This window comes from Mesoplodon bidens (assembly GCF_964165515.1).
Source record: "Mesoplodon bidens genome assembly, chromosome: 4".
In the NCBI taxonomy this organism is placed as follows: Eukaryota; Metazoa; Chordata; class Mammalia; order Artiodactyla; family Ziphiidae; genus Mesoplodon; species Mesoplodon bidens.
The window spans coordinates 152605982-152626371 of NC_138160.1; the positions used below are offsets into that span (position 1 = coordinate 152605982).

At 38.5% G+C, this 20390-nt stretch overlaps 1 protein-coding gene across 1 annotated transcript in view; it reads left to right on the forward strand.

Annotated features, from left to right (window-relative positions):
• Positions 1 to 288: 288 nt before the first annotated feature.
• The window catches only part of FAF2 (Fas associated factor family member 2), a 58866-nt gene continuing 38764 nt past the window's right edge, over positions 289 to 20390 (forward strand). The window contains exon 1 of the mRNA XM_081232305.1: positions 289 to 406. Within this exon, the coding sequence (XP_081088431.1) occupies positions 344 to 406 (63 nt within the window). The 5' untranslated portion in view covers positions 289 to 343. The remainder of the gene's footprint in view (positions 407 to 20390) is intronic.

Genomic DNA, 20390 nt, shown 5'->3' on the forward strand with positions numbered 1-20390 from the left:
CGAGGGGCATTCGTGAATTTCCGAAGCTTCTCGAGGGGCATTCGGGACCTCTCGGCTCTTTGCGATCTATTCGAGAGTCAAGTCTCTGGTAGATCCGTTCGTCGCCTAACTCCTAAGGGCGACTTGGGCAGTCCCCCGACAATTTTCGGAAGTGTTCGGGGTCGGCCCGAGAGTGGTGCCCTCTAGCGGCGGAAATTGTCACCATCCCCGGCCTCCAGGTTGGGCCGGCACGCACAGACGCAGTTGCGCGCCGGCGGCTGTTCAGACCGGATGTGGTTGCTGCTGAGGTCACTTCCGGCGGGTGACGGTGCGGACGGGTCAGAAGCGTAGAGGCGGCTGCAAAATGGCGGCGCCAGAGGAGCGGGATCTAACACAGGAGCAGACAGAGAAGCTGCTGCAGTTTCAGGTAGCAGCGAGTACTCGGTGAAGCGAATGCCACCGCGGGCTAGGGAGTGGGTCCCTAGAGGAGCCCAGAACCCTGCTCAGATTGGGCCCGAGATTCTTCTCAGACCAGCAGGCGGCCTCCTCCCCCCCAAGCGCCAGTTGCCCTGCTTGCTGCCCCCGGCCCCCGAGCCTCTGTCGGTCCCCAGCCTTCCAAGAATGGCTGCGGCCAGACCCGCTCCCCCTTTCTCCCCTCAAGAGGGTCAGCTTCCCGGGTTCCCGTTAGCGGCGCCCGTCCTCAGCCATCCTTTCCAGCCTGGTTACCGGTTGGACCCTCTCCGCCAACGACTCTGGATCTGCTGGGATGCTTAATCCCCACCGTGGATTTGGCCTCGTTTCGGGTCTCTACGAGGCCTCCTACCAGCCTCCCATGCCATTCCCACAAACGTTTACTGAGGGCCTCTTGGGTGCCAGGCCCTGTGTTGGGCGCTCTGGTGGCAGTGGGGTCAGGACTAGCGCCCGCCCTAAAGATGTGGGAGGACACCTCGTAATGAAACAGTGCATGATAAATGTTATCAGTGCCGTCTGACGGGGTTTATTACCCCGGGCTTATTCCTGGGCTCACGTTCTTGACTCTGCTTGAGGAGGGTGGGAAACTTGCTGGAATCTGCCTCCTTTTAGTGGATGTTTGGGTTAAGAACTTTGGACACTAAGCACTTTATCCCTGAGCTGGAGAATCTGGTTGGAGGAGACTTAGGTAACCTTGACTCTGTGTTACCCTGATGGGTACCAGTTTCTTTATTTCTAGAATACGTATCTTAAAAGTGTTTATCCCCTAAGGATGTTGTGGAGATCAAAATGAGTTTATGGATATCTAAAGGGCTTTGTAAACAGTAAACTGCTCTTAAACAGTATTGCAACTATTAATCATTATTTAACTTAGTATAGAATTAAAGTTAGTGGTACACTTATTTCCTAATATAAAATATGCTAAATATTCATTAATTATGCAATATTTACCAAGAACCTTAGTGCTCAGGCAATAACAACAAATGGATAGAATACCATTTATTGAGTATGGTGTTGTAAGTACTTTTCCTGAAACACTTAGCATACATTATTGTACTTAATGCAACCTTATGAGAGTCACTGTTACAATCCCTATTTTACAGATGAGGGATATGAGGCTTAAGAAGTAACATGCTTAGGTTACACAGCTAGAAAGTTGTGATGTCAGATTTAAAACCAGGTGCATCTTTCCAGAACCCTTCCTGAGCTCTTGACATGTGTGCTATACAACCCATGTAAGTAGCAGTGTACACCTGAAAGTGGAATGCAAATGCTCTAATACTGTATTTTTTTCCTCTTTGCAAGTTCTCATTTTTCTGAGATTTCCTTGATTTCACTGCAGTTAATTTTGAAGTGTTTTCTCTTAAATCAAGCAGTGGGTTGGAAGTGTATAAATTGGAAAATACGGTCATAGAAGTAGTTGACATTTGTTTGGAGTTTTGAGTAGAGAAATTGATGACACAGCTCATTAGAATTAGAATGAATAGAGCAGACAACTAGCTTCTACTTCCTTATAGACTACTAATTTCAGAGTGTTGTTTAACTTTGGCAGATCATTTTATCCCTTACAACTCTTGAGGGATAAGCCCCCATGTTGTTTCAAGTGTAATGAGGTGAGGTGAACCATAAGTCGTGAAGTACTTAGTCTGGTCCTGGAAGAACATGAATATGTGGTAGCATTTCTGAGATAAAGTGCATAGGAATCTCTGTTTTTGTCTTCATTGGCTATCTCTATCAGTAAGAGAGGTGGGTAGCAGGTTAAAGTTGTATTAAGATTGCTTTATGAAATTGGATGTAATAAGGCAAATACATTTTACATTTGTGTATTCTTTAAGCAGTTGCTTGGATCAGGTTCATCATCCAGATTACCATTAACATCCTCTGAAATTTACTAGGGTGTCAAGCGTTATACGAGGTATTTGATGTACATTAACTCTTTTAAACCTTTTTGTAACACTGTAAGGTGTTAACCCCAATTCAGTTTATTGATGAAGAAACAGGTTCTCCGAGGTCAAATAACTTGCTCAGGTGGTAAGTGGCAGAGATTTAGAAATCCATACCCATACCCATCTTGCTTATAACCTAATGGAAAAGCCAGACACATACATAAATAATGAGTATTCTGCAGTATATTAGTGCTCATGGTGTAATAAACATAGTAGTATAAACAGAGTGCTGTGGAAATTTAGGAAATTATAGTATTGATGAGGATGGAGGGGGAAAGAAGGGTGGCTCAGTAGTTACCATTAAGTTTCTACCGTGCCTTAGGCGTGGTGCTAGATAGTTTAGAAGCATTATGCTTAATCCTCACAATAGCCTAGTAAAAGCGCTACAGGTGATATCCCTCCTCCTAGGTAAGGAAACAGGTCTAGTAAAGTATTTGCTCCAGATCATTAAGCTCTTAAGTAGTGGGGGTGGAATTAGAATTAGAAATCTAGTGGATCTGGATCTGAACTTAAAAGCTGGACTCTTTCCACTGTACTTTGCTGCTTTGAAGGAGGAGTGGAATAACAGGTGGTGGGCAGGAGTATGTTCAAAGCTGAGGTATGGATATGAAATAATGTAGAATGTGTTTGTTGTGATGGATTTAGAGAATTGGAAGTTGAAAATAACACTGGAAAGGTAAATTACAGCCAGATTTTGGAGGGCTGTGCTCAGTGGTTTAAACTTTAATCTGTAGGCTTGAAGAGCCATCAAAGATTTTTTCAACTAGAGAGTGAAATAACACTAGGTTTCAGCTTTGCTTCACTAACTGTATGGAGTATGTGCTTGGAATCTCCACAGGGGGTAGGACAGAACAGGATGACACTGCTAGGAGTCAGTTTTCAGTAAGTTGCCTCATTTGATATATTGAAATTAGCAAAAGTGAAATATTTTGGAAATCTCAGGTTTCCTCTGTTTCACTTTTTGTGTGACATATGATTTGATTGGAACTCCTTAGGGTATATTTAGCAGGCTTCTAAGTCTGTTTGATGTCTTTTAAGATTGTTATAGTTACTTTCTTCTGTTTATTTTAGAACCAGTTGAATATGAATAACTAATGCCATATTTATTTTAGGCCTTCCCCATTTTCTTCAAATGGGAAATAATGAGTTTTAAGAGGAGCTAATACAAATATGGGGAAGGTCAGTTGTGTTGAAGTCCGTGTTTCCAAATTTCCAAGTATAGCAGATTCCCCTGGTGTCTTGGTTTACTGCCTCTAGGTTACTGTTTGAACACCTGGAGAAGGATGATGTGGATAACGAGAGAAGCGACTAAAGGAGCTATACATGGCCAATAGAGGAAGAAACAGTCCTTTTCTGCTTGTACAGGAGTATGAAATTTTGAGATTTGAAGGTGTTTTTGTTTTTGATGTTGTTTAAACACTTATTGAGCATTTACTTTATCCAAAGTGCTCTAGATCCATTGTATCTTTAAGTCCTCCCAGTAAACATGGTGTAGGTTCTGGTATTGAGTAAACTAGGATCCGGAGATAATTTACCTAACGTCAGTGATGAGCTTAGATTTGAATCCAGAACTCTGGATTCTCTTTCTTACTACCTAGCACTGCCGCTCTGGCCCTAGGTTTTGATTTGTTTTCAACAACAGGTAGGTGAGTAGGGCCAATAGAAACAGTATGGGACACTTTGAAGAAAGAGAACACAGCAAAGGAAGTCCAAAAGTGTGATTCTAATCCTGGACATCATCACTAATGTTAATTCTCTTAATCTCCTCTATGTGAAGATGGACTTTTTAAGGAGAAGGGAAGAAGAATCCCCCAAAGTGGGAATGAACAAGGAGGACCGTTCTCTCCCTTCCATACCCACAGGTATGAGAGAGAAAATGGGAGAGAGGGCTTCAGGGGGAGTATCTTCAGGGAAAAGTCAAGTTTCAGTTAGACCATGAAGGTGAAGGAAGTGTTCTGGAAGTTAAGGATCCTAGGGGATATTGCTGACATAGCAGCGCTTTTAATTCTAAACAGAATCCTAAAAATGTGATGTTACTGGGTCAAAACAATGTACATTTTAAATTTTAATAGCTACTGCTAGACTGCTTTCCAGGGAGTTTTGGCAGCTCACACTCTCACCAAGAGGATGTGAGACGACCAGTTTCCCCACATCCTTGCCAGCACTGGATGGTATCTTTTCAGTTTTTGTTAATCTGATTAAATTTTCAGAGTCCTTATTTTAATTTGCATTTCTAGTAGTAGTGGTGTTTGTAGTTTTTGATTTTGTTTTGCAGTCAGTTGAGTTTGAACAGCTAATGCAAACACTTGTTTTAAGCTATTTCAAATGGGAAAGAGTAGGGACATAAGAGTGAGGGATTGGCTTTGCAGGTGTCCCATGGTATTATAGAAGGTTTGTTTTCTGGTTGCAGAATAAAAAGTGCTGATTTTAAGATTGAATTCTGTTCTGTAAACTCCTAATTATGGATGAGATTGAGCTCCTTTTGGCTACTTATGGTTAGTTATTGTATAAATTCCCTGTTTATCCTTTGTTCATTTTCTACTGGATTATTTGACATTTTCTTATCAGTTTGTACGAGTTCTTTATGTATACTGGTCATGTATAGCAAATATTTTCTTTCGTGACATCATTTATCTTTGATCATTAATCTCTTCACTTACCCTTATTTAAAATTATGTCATCAAATTGACATTTTTTTTCTTTCTGGCTTTTGGATTTTGTTTTGTCTAAGAATGCCTTCTACTTAATGATATTTTACATATGTTCTCTTTTGTTTTCTTCAAAATATTTTACGGACTTCTTGTTAAAATCAGATCTTTAATCCATGTGGAATTAATTTTTTGTATGAATGAGATGAGAACCCAAATTTGCTTTTTTCCAGGAAACACTACAGTTTAGCTGAATAGTCAATCCCTCCCCCAACTGATTTGAGTAGTCCTCTTTATCATAGTGCACTCTGTTTTCGATAACCTATTTGCTAGTAGCATTACTGAATTAATAATAATAGCTTTCTACCAAATTTTACTGAAAATATCTGATAGGACAGGACTCCTTCCCTATTCTTTTTTTTAATTATTGGTAATTCTTACAAGTTCTTTCATGTACATTTAAAAATCATTTTGTGAGCCACTATGGAGAACAGTATGGAGGTTCCTTAAAAAACTAAAAATATGGGCTACCCTGGTGGCACAGTGGTTGAGAGTCCTCCTGCCGATGCAGGCGACACGGGTTCGTGCCCCGGTCCGGGAAGATCCCACATGCCACAGAGTGGCTGGGCCCGTGAGCCATGGCCGCTGAGCCTACGTGTCCGGAGCCTGTGCTCCGCAACGGGAGAGGCCACAACAGTGAGAGGCCCGCGTACTGCAAAAAAAACAAAACAAAAAAACCCTAAAAATATAACTACCATACGACCCAGCAATCCCACTACTGGGCGTATACCCTGAGAAAACCATAATTCAGAAAGAGTCATGTACCACAATGTTCATTGCAGCTCTATTTACAATAACCAGGACATGGAAGCAACCTAAGTGTCCATCGACAGATGAATGGATAAAGAAGATGTGGCACATATATACAACGGAATATTACTCAGCCATAAAAAGAAACGAAATTGAGTTATTTATAGTGAGGTGGATGGATCTAGAGTCCATCATACAGAGTGAAGTAAGTCAGAAGGAGAAAAACAAATACCGTATGCTAACACATATATATGGAATCTAAAAAAAAAAAAAAGGTTCTGAAGAACCTAGGGGCAGGACAGGAATAAAGACGCAGACATAGAGAATGGACTTGAGGCCACGGGGAAGGGGAAGGGGAAGCTGAGATGAAGTGAGAGAGTGGCATGGACATATATACACTACCAAATGTAAAATAGCTAGCTAGTGGGAAGCAGCTGCATAGCACAGGGAGATCAGCTCAGTGCTTTGTGACCACCTAGAGGGGTGGGATAGGGCGGGTGGGAGGGAGACGCAAGAGGGAGGAGATATGGGGATATATGTATATGTATAGCTGATTCACTTTGTTATAAAGCAGAAACTAACACACCATTGTAAAGCAATTATACTCCAATAAAGATGTTTAAAAAAAATCATTTTGTGCAGCCGTGGAATTATTGGAATTGCTTAAAATAATATATTAATTTGGGACTGGTTGAAATTCAGGCACATGTACATTTCTTTATTGAGATGTCACACGTCCTTTAAAATATTTTTTGTAACTTTCCTCTAGTTTTTGGATATTCCTTATTAAACTTATTCCTAGGTATTTTGTAGTTTTGGTCATCCTGTGAATGGGATATCTCTATTTCTAAATGGTTACTAATAAAAATGCTGTTGCATTTTGTACATTTATCTTGATTTTGTTTGATCTATCGAATTCCTTATCATGTTTTCTGATCATTACTAATTTTCTAGTTTTGTCTCTTGGGCTCTATTTTTAATAACAGTTTTATTGAGGTATAATTGTCATATCTTAAATTAACCCTTTTAAAGTATGCAGTTCAGTGGGTTTTAGTGTATTTACAAAGTTGTGCAACCATTACCACTGTTTACTTCCAGAGCATTTTCATCACCTCAAAAAGAAACCCATTAGCAGTCACTCTCCATTCTTCTCTCCTTCTAACCCCTGGCAACCACTAATCTATATTCTGTCTCCATAGATTTTGCCAATTCTGGGCATTTGGTATAAATGGAAGCATACACTACAGCCTTTTGTGCCTGGCTTCTTGCACTTAGCATAATGTTTTCAAGGTTCATCCATATTGTAGCCTATATGAGTACTTCATTCCTTTTTATGGCCAATAATGTTTCATTGTGTGGATAAACCACACTTTGTTTATCCATTCATCAGTTGATGGACATTTTTATTGTTTCCACTTTTCAGCTATTAATATTGATGCTGCTATGAATATTTGTATACCAATTTTTGTCTGGACATATTTTCAGTTCTCCTAGGAGTAGAATTGCTGGGTCACATGGTACCTCTGTTTAACTTTTTGAGAAGTTGCCAAACAGTTTTTCCAATGCAGTTATACCATTTTCCCCTATGTGAAAGTTCCAGTTTCTCCACATCTGCACTAACATTTGTTAATCATCCATATTTGAAACCATCTTAGTAAGTGTGAGGTGTTACTCTCGTTTAATCTCGTTTTGATTTGCATTTCCCTAATGACTGAAAAGATGGTTGAGCATCTTTTCATAGGCTTATTGGCCATTTGTGTGTCTTCTTTTGGAGATACAAAGTTAAATCTTTTGCCCATTTTTTAAAAATTGAAGTGTAGTTAACTTACTATGTTGTGTTTCAGGTGTATAGCAAAATGATCCAGTTATATTTTTTTCAGATATTTTTCCATTATAGGTTATTAACAAGGTACTGAATATAGTTCCCTTTGTTACACAGTAAATCCTTGTTGCTTATCTATTTTATGTATGGTAGTTTGTATCTTTTAATCCCATACTCTTAATTTATCCCTCCCCTTTCTTCTTTTCCCCTTTGGTAACCATAAGTTTGTTATCTATGTCTGTGAATCTGTTTCTGTTTTGTATATATATTCATTTGTACTATATTTTTAGATTCCACATATGTGATATCATATAATATTTGTCTTTCTCTGTCTCACTTCATTTAGTATGATATTCTCTAGGTCCATGTTGCTGCAAATGGCAATATATCATTCTTTTTATGGCTGAGTACTATTCCATTGTGTGTGTGTGTGTGTGTACACACTACATTTTTTTTTAACTGAAGTATAGTTGGTGTACAATATTATATAAGCTACAGGTATACAATGTAGTGGTTTGCAAGTTTTAAAGGTTATACTCCAATTATAGTTATTATAAAATGTTGGCTATATTCCCTGTGTTGTACAATATATCCTTGTAGCTTATTTTACACATAGTTGTTTGTACCTCTTAATCCCCTGTCCTTATATCACTCCTTCCCCCTTCTCCCCACTGGTAACCACTAGTTTGTTCTCTGTATTGGAGAGTCTGCTTCTTTTTTGTTATATTCACTAGTTTATAGTATTTTTTAGATTCTACATATAAGTAATATCATACAGTATTTGTCTTTCTCTGTCTGACTTATTTAACTTAGCATAATACCTTGCAAGTCCATCCATGTTTCTGCAAGTGGCAAAAAGTTCACCCTTTTTTATAGCCGAGTAGTATTCCATTGTGTATATATACCACATCTTCTTTATCCATTCATCTGTTGATGGACACTTAGGTTGCTTCCATATAATGGCAGTTGTAAATAATGCTGCTGTGAACATTGGGGTGTATGTATCTTTTCAAATTGGTGTGGGTTTTTGTGTGTTTGGATATATATATACCCACCAGGAGTGGAATTGCTGGGTCGTATGGTAGTTCTATTTTTAGTTTTTTGAGAAACCTCCATACTGTTTTCCACAGTGGCTGCACCAATTTACTTTCCCACCAACAGTGTATAAGGTTTCTCTTTTCTTTGTATCCTCTCCGTTTGTTATTTGTGTTCTTTTTTTTATCTTTATTTTTTATTTTTTATTTTTTGCTTTATAACAAATTTAATCAGTTATACATATACATATGTTCCCATATCCCCTCCCTTTTGCGTCTCCCTCCCACCCTCCCTATCCCACCCTCCCTATCCCACCCCTCCAGGCGGTCACAAAGCACCGAGCTGATCTCCCTGTGCTATGCGGCTGCTTCCCACTAGCTATCTACCTTACGTTTGGTAGTGTATATATGTCTATGCCGCTCTTTCACTTTGTCACAGCTTACCCTTCCCCCTCCCCATATCCTCAAGTCCATTCTCTAGTAGGTCTGTGTCTTTATTCCTGTCTTACCCCTAGGTTCTTCATGACATTTTTTTTTCTTAAATTCCATATATATGTGTCAGCATACAGTATTTGTCTTTCTCTTTCTGACTTCACTCTGTATGACAGGCTCTAGGTCCATCCACCTCATTACAAATAGCTCAATTTCGTTTCTTTTTATGGCTGAGTAATATTCCATTGTATATATGTGCCACATCTTCTTTACCCATTCATCCGATGATGGACACTTAGGTTGTTTCCATCTCCGGGCTATTGTAAATAGGGCTGCTATGAACATTTTGGTACATGTCTCTTTTTGAATTATGGTTTTCTCAGGGTATATGCCCAGTAGTGGGATTGCTGGGTCATATGGTAGTTCTATCTGTAGTTTTTTAAGGAACCTCCATACCGTTCTCCATAGTGGCTGTACCAATTCACATTCCCACCAGCAGTGCAAGAGTGTTCCCTTTTTTCCACACCCTCTCCAGCATTTATTGTTTCTAGATTTTTTGATGATGGCCATTCTGACTGGTGTGAGATGATATCTCATTGTAGTTTTGATTTGCATTTCTCTAATGAGTAAAGATGTTGAGCATCCTTTCATGTGTTTGTTGGCAGTCTGTATATCTTCTGTGGAGAAATGTCTATTTAGGTCTTCTGCCCATTTTTGGATTGGGTTGTTTGTTTTTTTGATATTGAGTTGTATCAGACGTTCGTATATTTTGGATGTTAACCCCTTGTCAGTCACATCATTTGCAAGTATTTTCTACCATTCCATAGGTTGTCTTTTTGTTTTTTTGATGGTTTCCTTTGCTGTGCAAAAGCCTTTAAGTTTGATTAGGTCCCATTTGTTTATTTTTGCGTTTATTTCTTTTGCCTTGGGAGACTGATCTAAGAAAATATTGCTATGATTTATGTTCGAGTATGTTTTGCCTGTGTTCTCTTCTAGGAGTTTTATGGCATCATGCGTTATATGTAGGTCTTTAAACTATTTTTATTTTTGTGTATAGTGTGAGGGAGTGTTGTAATTTCATTGTAGCTGTCCAGCTTTCCCAGCACCACTTGTTGAAGAGACTGTCTTTTCCCCATTGTATATTCTTGCCTCCTTTGTCATTGATTAATTGACTGTAGGTGTGTGGGTTTATTTTTGTCCTTTGCCCATTTTTTACTTGGGCTATTTGTCTTTTGTTGTTGGGTTGTTAAGAGTTCTTTATACATCCTGAATACAAGTCCTTTATCAGATATATCATTGGCAAAAATATTCTCCCATTCTCTGGGTTGTCTTTTCACTTAGTCGTGTCTTTTGAAGTTTTTTAATTTCATGAAGTCCAGTTTAATGTTTTATCTTTTGTTGCTTGTGCTTTGGTCATGTCTTAGAAACCATGGTGTAATCCAGGGTTACAAAGATTTACACCTGTTTTCTTTTAAGACTTTTGTAGTTTTGGCTCTTATACGTAAGGTTTGATCCATTTTTAGTTAATGGATATGAGGTGGGGGTCCAACTTCATTCATTTAGTTGTGGATATCCAGTATTCCCAGCACCATTTCTTGAAAAGATTATTCTTTCCCTATTGAATAATCTTGAAACCCTTGTTTAAGATCAGTTGACCATAACTAAAGGTTTCTTTCTGGATTCATTTCTGTTCCATTGATCTGTATCTACCCTTATCTGTATCTACACTGTCTTGACTATTGCAGTTGTGTAATAAGTGTGAAATCAGGAAGTATGAGTCTTCCAACTTTGTTCTTTTTGGCTATTCTGGATCCCTTTCATTACCAAATAAATTTTGGGATCACCTTGTCAATTTCTGCAAAAAAAGGCAGCTGGGTCTTTGGTAGGGATTGCTGTTAACTCTAGATCAATATGGGGAGCATTGCCATCTTAACAATACTAAGTCTGTCAATCCATGAATATGAGAAGTCTTTCCGTTTATTTAAGTCATCTTTAGTTTCTCTCGATGTTTTGTAGTTTTCTGTGCACAAATCTTGCACTTCTTTTATTAAGTTTATTCATACGTATTTTATTCTTTTTGAAGGTACTGGGAAAGTAAATGTTTTCTTAATTTTATTTTCAGGTCGTTCATTACTACCATATAGAAATATAACTGATTCTTGTATATTGATCTCATATCGTACAACCTGGTTGAACTCATTATTAGTTCTCTATTAGTTTTTTTGTAAATTTCTTAGTTTTTTCTATATACAAGATTATGTCATCTGTGAAGATAGTTTTATTTCTTTTTTTTCCTTCTTGCTTAGTTTTAGTATAATGTTGAATAAAAATGGCAAGAGTAAACATCTTTGTCTTGTTCCTGATTTTAGGAGGAAATCATCAGTCTTTGACCATTATTATGTTAGCTGCGAGTGTTTCTTAGATCAGGGTGACGAAGTTCCCTTCTATTCCCAGTTAAGTTTTTATCCTGAAAGGGTGTCTTGGGTTCTTAAAAGGGCTATATGAGACAGTGCAAGTAAAGTACCTGATAAATACTAGGGCTCTATCAAAAAAAGGGGCAATTTTGGAGAATGTTCAATTGTACACATGTTCTGTTACATTTCTCTTTATTTTTCCAGGGAATATTTAATAAAGGGTAGAACTGAAAATTTGCAGAACTGTCATCCTTTTTTAAAACTGGAATTAGAAGATAAGAAACACTTATCAAGTAGCCTAATGTATACTCGAAGGAGTGCAAGTCCTCTTCAAAAAGGATACATATAGAAAATATTTTATATACAGAAGACTTGTCTGATATTTTTCAAATTTACAGAATTAACCCTGTGATTTGGGAATTTAAAGTGTTGACAGTTAAACTTTGTAAAGTTTTTTCACTTAAACTCAAATTTAGCTTAGTTCTAGTATCCTTAGATACATTGATACATTGTATTTCCACAAGATACATTGTATTTCATTAGCTTTTGCCTAACCTTTTCATACAAAATGGTGACATTCTGATGCTGTCATCCCTTCTTTATTTGTTAATAGGGATAAAGATATATGTTCCCTCCCCTGTTTAGTTACACCGAGTTATAGTATATATAATAAAGGCGGGATAAACATTTGCTCCTTTCGATTATTTATTAGTTTTTAAATAATGAGTTGATTCCTAGCATCCTATGAAGTAACCATTGAGATTTTAAAATTATTTATTTATTTATTTATTTTTTGGCTGTGTTGGGTCTTCGTTGCTGCGCATGGGCTTTCTCTAGTTGCGGCGAGAGGGGGCTACTCTTTGTTGCGGTGCGCAGGCTTCTCATTGTGGTGGCTTCTCTTGTTGCGGAGCACAGGCTGTAGGCGCATGGGCTTCAGTAGTTGTGGCACGTGGGCTCTATAGCGAAGGCTCAGTAGTTGTGGCGCACAGGCTTAGTTGCTCTGTGGCATGTGGGATCTTCCCGGGCCAGGGCTCGAACCCATGTCCCCTACATTGGCAGGTGGATTCTTAACCACTGCGCCACCAGGGAAGTCCCACTGAGATTTTTTTTTTTAACATCTTTATTGGAGTATAATTACTTTACAGTGGTGTGTTAGTTTCTGCTTTATAACAAAGTGAATCAGCTATACATATACATATATCCCTATATCTCCTCCCTACCCCACCCCTCTAGGTGGTCACAAAGCTAGCTATTTTACATTTGGTAGTATATATAAGTCTATGCCACTCTCTCACTTCGTCCCAGCGTACCCTTCCCCCTCCACGTGTCCTCAAGTCCATTCTCTACGTCTGCGTCTTTATTCCTGTCCTGCCCCTAGGTTCTTCAGAACCTTTTTTTTTTTTTTTAGGTTCCATATATATGTGTTAGCATACGGTATTTGTTTTTCTCTTTCTGACTTACTTCACTCTGTATGACAGACTCTAGGTCCATCCACCTCTCTACAAATAACTCAATTTTGTTTCTTTTATGGCTGAGTAATATTCTGTTGTATATATGTGCCACATCTTCTTTATCCATTCATCTGTCAATGGACACTTAGGTTGCTTCCGTGTCCTGGCTGTTGTAAATAGATCTGCAATGAACATTGTGGTACATGACTCTTTTTGAATTACGGTTTTCTCAGGGTATATGCCCGGTAGTGGGATTGCTGGGTCATATGGTAGTTCTGTTTTTAGTTTTTAAAGGAACCTCCATACTGTTCTCCATAGTGGCTGTATCAATTTACACTCCCACCAGCAGTACAAAAGGGTTCCCTTTTCTCCACACCCTCTTCAGCATTTACTGTTTGTAGATTTTTTGATCATGGCCATTCTGACTGGTATGAGGTGATACCTCATTGTAGTTTTGACTTGCATTTCTCTAATGATTAGTGATGTTGAGCATTCTTTCATGTGTTTGTTGGCAGTCTGTATATCTTCTAAACAGAGAAATGTCTGTTTAGGTCTTCTGCCCATTTATGGGTTGGGTTCTTTGTTTTTTTTGATATTGAGCTGCATGAGCTGCTTGTAAATTTTGGACATTAATCCTTTGTCAGTTTCTTCATTTGCAAATATTTTCTCCCACTCTGAGGGTTGTCTTTTCGTCTTATTTATGGTTTCCTTTGCTGTGCAAAAGCTTTTAAGTTTCATTAGGTCCCATTTGTTTACCACTGAGATTTTTTTAATTTGAATTGTAGGTTTTTAAAAATTGCAGTAGGGCTTCCCTGGTGGTGCAGTGGTTGAGAGTCCGCCTGCCAATGCAGGGGACACGGGTTCGTGCCCCGGTCCGGGAAGATCCCACATGCCGCCTAGAGGCTGGGCCCGTGAGCCATGGCCGCTGAGCCTGTGTGTCCGGAGCCTGTGCTCCACAACGGGAGAGGCTGCAACAGTGAGAGGCCCGCGTACTGCAAAAAAAAAAAAAAATTAAAAAAAATAAAATAAAATTTGCAGTGAACTCATGGATGTAAATATATTTAACGTATTACATTTCATTGCCATTGTGCTTATTAAGGCTTAGGTTGTGCCATCTTTGACAATTGTGAGTCTGTTTAGATTGGCTCCTGATGACTTTTATTTTTTAGGAAATCCTAGTATTTGCATAATTTTATTTTTTCAGAGTCACAGAAAAGATTTACCGTTTGAATTTGTAATTTGGAAGAGCCTGTAGTATTGTTCCTGAAGACTTTTATCATATTGTCATAGCCCCAGTCGTACTTGATAGGTTTTTAGCTTTTTGACATCATAAGATGTTTGACTCATCTTGTGCATTTTCTAGAATCAGGCGTTTCTCCAGGAAACCTTGTTACTTTTTGGTAAGAAATTATATTTAGATGCCACAGGTCTGGTAGCCATGAGTGCTCATTGCTGTTGGGTTGGTCTAGAATTTTTTAGTTAACAGAACCAGGAAATACATATAATATATAGTACAGACACACACATATGTTTGTATTTATTTAATTCATGATAAAACAATTTGATATTTCCAATTCAAATTCAGGACTGCCAATTCAAATTCAGCCCTACATTTTACCTCTCTTCTTTCTCCATACCAAAAAATTTGGTTCTTAATGAGAATAACATGATTATTAATTTGCCTTATCACATAATCAACACTTTGTCTCAAAATAATAATACCCTTACTAGTAACAACAATATGATTATTTAAAACAATTTAAGCCCTTTTATTGCAGAATGTATAGTCAGTTTACTGTGTTTTAAAGTCATGTGGGATAATTTCATTTTGGATAGTTATGCTACCAACTGTACATTTGATTTTTTTTTTTAAGATTTTTTTATTTTATTTTTGGCTGCATTGGGTCTTCATTGCTGCGCACGGGCTTTCTCTAGGTGCAGCGAGTGGGGGCTACTCTTCGTTGCAGTGCGCGTGCTTCTCATTGCAGTGGCTTCTCTTGTTGCGGAGCATGGGCTCTAGGCGTGTGGGCTTCAGTAGTTGCAGCACGCAGGCTCAGTAGTTGTGGCTCACAGGCTCTAGAGCACAGGCTCAGTAGTTGTGGCACACGGGCTTAGTTGCTCCGCGGCATGTGGGATCTTCCCGGACCAGGGCTCGAACCCATGTCCCCGCATTGGCAGGTGGATTCTCAACCACTGCACCACCAGGGAAGCCCCTGTACATTTGATTTTTGCTTCTGATGTTTAGGAATTGCTGCTGCTGCTTTTTCTAAATTTTGTTTTATAAAACAGCTACATGATTCCAAAGTCAAATCTACATGTAACAATATATTTAAAGAACTCTAACTTCTATTCTTCTCTCTTATACCCTGTTCCCTGCCTTCCCCTGCAGAGAAGTTTAGAATTTAAAAAAAAAAAAAAAAAACCTTTCATTAAAAAAAACTAAGTAATAAGTATATATATTTGTGGACCCCTCCCTTTTAAAAAAGATAAATGGTGATGTATATTACACACTTTTCTCCAAATGTCTTTTATACCTATTATCTCATGGTGGTCACTGCATAGCAATATAGGGATTTATTTCTCTTAAGTATTTACAGCTGTATAATACTCTATTGTACGGACATACCATAATTTAGATTGATGGATATTTGGGTTATTTCTCATCTTTTGCTGTAATAAATAATAGAGCAATAAGTAGCCTTGTGTACCAACATTTTATTTTTTGCTTTGGGATAGATTCGTAGAAAGATTTCTGGGTCAAAGGATTAAATGCTTATATATATGTATACGAATATGTAGTGTTGCTAAATATTGCCAAATTTTCCTATGTGAGGATTGTACCATTTTGTATTCCCACTAGCAATGTATGAGGCCCCTGGCAACCTCACCAACAGAGGGTGTTGTCAAACTCAGTATAGTTTTAATTTACTTTTTCCTTATGAGTGAGGTTGATCAACTTTTCATATATATAAGGACCATTTGAGTTTATTTTTCTATAAATTGTCCACTTTTTCTTATCTACTTCTGTAACAAGTTATCCTTTTTCTTCTGTTTTTTGGTTTGTTTTTTTTTGCGGGGGGGTTGTCTTTTTGTTTGTTTGTTGTTTGGTTTTTTTGGCCACGCTGCACGGCATGCGGGAACCCAGTCCCCGACCAGGGATCGAACCCATGTCCCCCTGGGAGTGGAAGTGTGGAACCCCAACCACTGGACTGCCAGGGAAGTCCCATCCTTTTTCTTCTGTATTTTAAAAAACTCTTTATATATTAGGATTTTTTTTTGCAGTACGCGGGCCTCTCACTGTTGTGGCCTCTCCCGTTGCAGAGCGCAGGCTCCGGACGCGCAGGCTCAGCGGCCATGGTTCACGGGCCTAGCCACTCCGCGGCATATGGGATCTTCCCGGACCGAGGCACGAACCCGTGTCCCCTGCATCAGCAGGCGGACTCTCAACCACTGCGCCACCAGGGAAGCCCTCAAAAGAACTTTATAATCAGCTTCTCAAAATTGAAATTTTATTAAATTTATAAAATGAATTTGAGGGGATGTGATTGACATCTTTATGTTGTTGAATCTTCTTATTCAAGAACACAGTTATTGTCCTCTCAGAAGCTTTTTGACAAACTAATTCAGTAGTGCTTGCTAGGCTTTTGTTTGTTTGTTACATTTTTATGTAACAGTCACAGGCATTTACAATCAAGTTGGTTTAAGTTTGGGGTTATTTCTTCAGAATGGGCTGGGCATCCCTGTTTGTTTTTGCACTCCTTTAAGTGTTTCAAGGAATAACATTTGTGTAATTGGCAGAGTAGTATAAAAGAATATCTGTACTACAGATATCCTTTTAGAAGCATATCTTTTTTTTTTTTTTTTTTTTTTTTTTTTTTGCAGTACGCGGGCCTCTCACTGCTGTGGCCTCTCCCGTTGCGGAGCACAGGCTCCGGACGTGCAGGCCCAGCGGCCATGGCTCACAGGCCCAGCCGCTCCGCGGCATGTGGGATCTTCCCGGACCAGGGCACGCCTGCATCGGCAGGCGGACTCTCAACCACTGTGCCACCAGGGAAGCCCCTAGAAGCATATCTTTGAGGTGGATATTGATAAAGATTAATTCTGCCAATTTTCTTTTGGGCCAGTTGAGGGTCATTTGACATATTTAGGAAATCTTAGTGGCTATTTCTCCATATTATATTTTTCCTTAAAATGAATAGCAAAAAATAGTAACATAATAAAATTGAAGATTTGATGTTAAATGCTTCCTCTGTGTACGTGTCTTTTTAAACTACCGTTTGGTGAGAGTGCCAGAAATGATAAATAGCAAAATCACTATGAGCACTGAGGTGCCTCTTGGCTTTGGATTTTCCCACCAAGGAAATTTTGAAAATGCTTTCATTTTCCTGGTATAAATTTAGAAGAGAAAATATTTTCTGGGGAATTTTTTTTCAGTATGTATGCATGTATATATGTATTAGTGTTTATAAATTCCTGTTGGAGTTAAATAAGTAAAACCAAAAAATCCACTACTCTCAATTAACCCTCCACTCTATCTGCATTGCCTCTATCCTAGTTTACACTTCATTTCCCCTTTGGAATATTTCAGTAACTGTACCAGTGCCCCTAATTTCAAGTCTCTGTCCTCTTCAATTCAGCCTTCTTACTCATTCCAGAATAATCTTTCTAGCAAAGATTTGATTGTGTCACTAAGATTTTTCATTTGCTTTGCATTGATTAAAGCAGCATGAAATCTTTGCATCTCATGATCTGACCCATATTTCGCTGTCCGACTCCATAATTCTACCCTTTCCATTTCTATTCCAGTGATATTTTTTAGTTCCCTTAACATGGCATTCTTTCTCATGCCTCTGTGCCTCCATGCATACACCTCTATTGCCCTGAAACACCTCCTTCTGCTAGTTTTCAGCTCAGAACTCTGATACCATCCCGAGTTCCCTGGAAGACTTGGATTTGTTTATTACTGGTGTATAGTTTATTTATTTACATGTCTTTTTTTTTTTGGCTGCATTGGGTCTTCATTGCTGCGCAGGGGCTTTCTCTAGTTGTGGCAAGCAGGGGCTGCTTTTCATTGAGGTGAGCAGGCTTCTCATTGCAGTGGCTTCTCTTGTTGGTAGCACGGGCTCTAGGCGCGCAGGCTTCAGTAGTTGTGGCACGTGGGCTCAGTAGTTGTGGCTCACAGGCTGTAGAGCACAGGCTCAGTAGTTGTGGCGCATGGGCTTAGTTGCTCTGCGGCATGTGGGATCTTCGCGGCCCAGGGCTCGAACACATGTCCCCTGCATTGGCAGGCAGATTCTTAACCACTGGGCCACCAGGGAAGTCCCTATTTACATGTCTTTTTACTCCACAGAATTATTGGGGATCAGGACTGTGATTTCTCTGTGGTGCTTGCTTCATGATGCTCAATTAATATTTGTTGAGTGAATTTAATAACTCAACAGAAATCTCACTTAACCAGAGGGGTTTTGTTTTAGTTGTTGTTGTTCTTGATATTGTTTCTCTTTCTTTGTTAAAGCAGTTCCAGCAGCTTTAAGTATCCCATTTTTAGGAGGAAGGGAACAATAAAAATTCCAGTTAGCCACACATTCTTATCTTTGCAGCATGATGTAGGGGAAAGAGCTCCATATTAGGAATTGCACCATTTGAGATCTTGACAGTTAACTGAGGCCCTCTAGGCCTCAGTTTCCATATCTGCAAAATGACTCTGATATTTCTAACTTTACAGGGTTGTTTTAAGAGTGGATAAGAAAGCACATACTACAGTGCTTGGCTCATAGATGCTTAATAAATAATTGAATCTAAATCATGGAGCATTTTATAATGCCAAGTTTTGAGGCTGAAAAGTTTAATTAAATTTAAAAGCAAATTATTAACATTTTGTCACTTGACATTAGATTATACATATATAGATACATGTATATATGTATGTATATATACATACATATACATACACAAATCTCATGCATGTCAAGTTTTGGAAGTGTAATTTCACGCTATTTTGAAACATATACAGTGGCAGATACTGTTGGCCTCGAGGGTGGGGAGGGAACAGGGAAGGCCAGATTCTCAGATGACTTTTTGGAAGACTAGTAAAGTTTGGTGCCTTTGTAATGTTTCTCATAAAGAAGAAAACAGTAACACCTTTATGTCTTCCTAAACAACTTTTCTGCTTGATTCTGAGTAGCTGAGTCACATTAGGAAAGGTTGAATAAGGCCAAAGTGGTTTTTGTTTGTTTTTTAGTGGAATTAAGTGTGTTAAATGAAAGAATAGATACTGAAATAGGAACTTAGTGAAAGGTAATTTATTTGATTCCCAGAAAACAAAGTAATCTGATTGTAGTACTTTAGAACCTTTTAATCAAGTTCAAGTTCATCTCACAACACACTACAAATGTCTTTTTCCCCCAATTTTTAAAATGTGGCAAAATACACATAAAAGTTACCATCTTAACCATTTTTTAAGTGTACAATTTAGTGATAACTAATACATTCGTAATGCTGTGCAACCATCATTATCATTCATCTCCATAACTCTTTTCATCTTGTAAAACTGAAATTATATCCATTAGACAATAACTCCCCATTTCCCCCTCCTCCAGCCCCTGGCAGCCCCCGTTCTACTGTCTTTCTCTATGATTTTGAGTACTCTAAATACGTCATTTAAGTGGAACCATACACTATTTGTCTTTTTGTGACTGGCTTGTTTTTCTTAGCATAATGTTCTCAAAGTTCATCCGTGTTGTAGGATATTGCAGAATTTTCTCCTTTTTGAAGGCTGAATAATATTCCATTGTATGTGTATATCACATTTTGCTTATTCCACTCATTTGTTGACAGACACTGAGTTGTTTCCCATCTTAGGTACTGTGGATAATAATGCTGCTCTGAACTTGGGTGTACATACACAGAAGTGGAATTGCTGTGTCATACAGTAGTTCTGTTTTTGATTTATTGATGCACTGCACACTGTTTTCCACAATCGTATCATTTTACATTTCCACCAATGTTGCACAAGGGTTCCAGTTTCTCCACATCCCGGCCAGCACTTTTCATTTCCTGTTTTTTTCAGTAGTAGCTGTCCTAACAGGTGTTAAATGGTAGCTTATAGTTTTGATTTGCATTTCCCTAATGATTAGTGATGTTGAACATCTTTTTATATGTTTATTGGTTATTCGTATATCTTCTTTGGAGAAATGTCTATTCAAGTCCTTTGCCCAATCAAGATTGTTTATTTTTTTGTTGTTTTAAGAGTTCTCTATATTCTGGATATTAATTCCTTATCAGATATACAGTTTGCAGATATATTCTCCCATTCTGTGGGTTGACTTCTTACTCTGGGTAGTGTCTTTTGTTGTACAAATTTTTAAAATTTTCCTGAAGTCT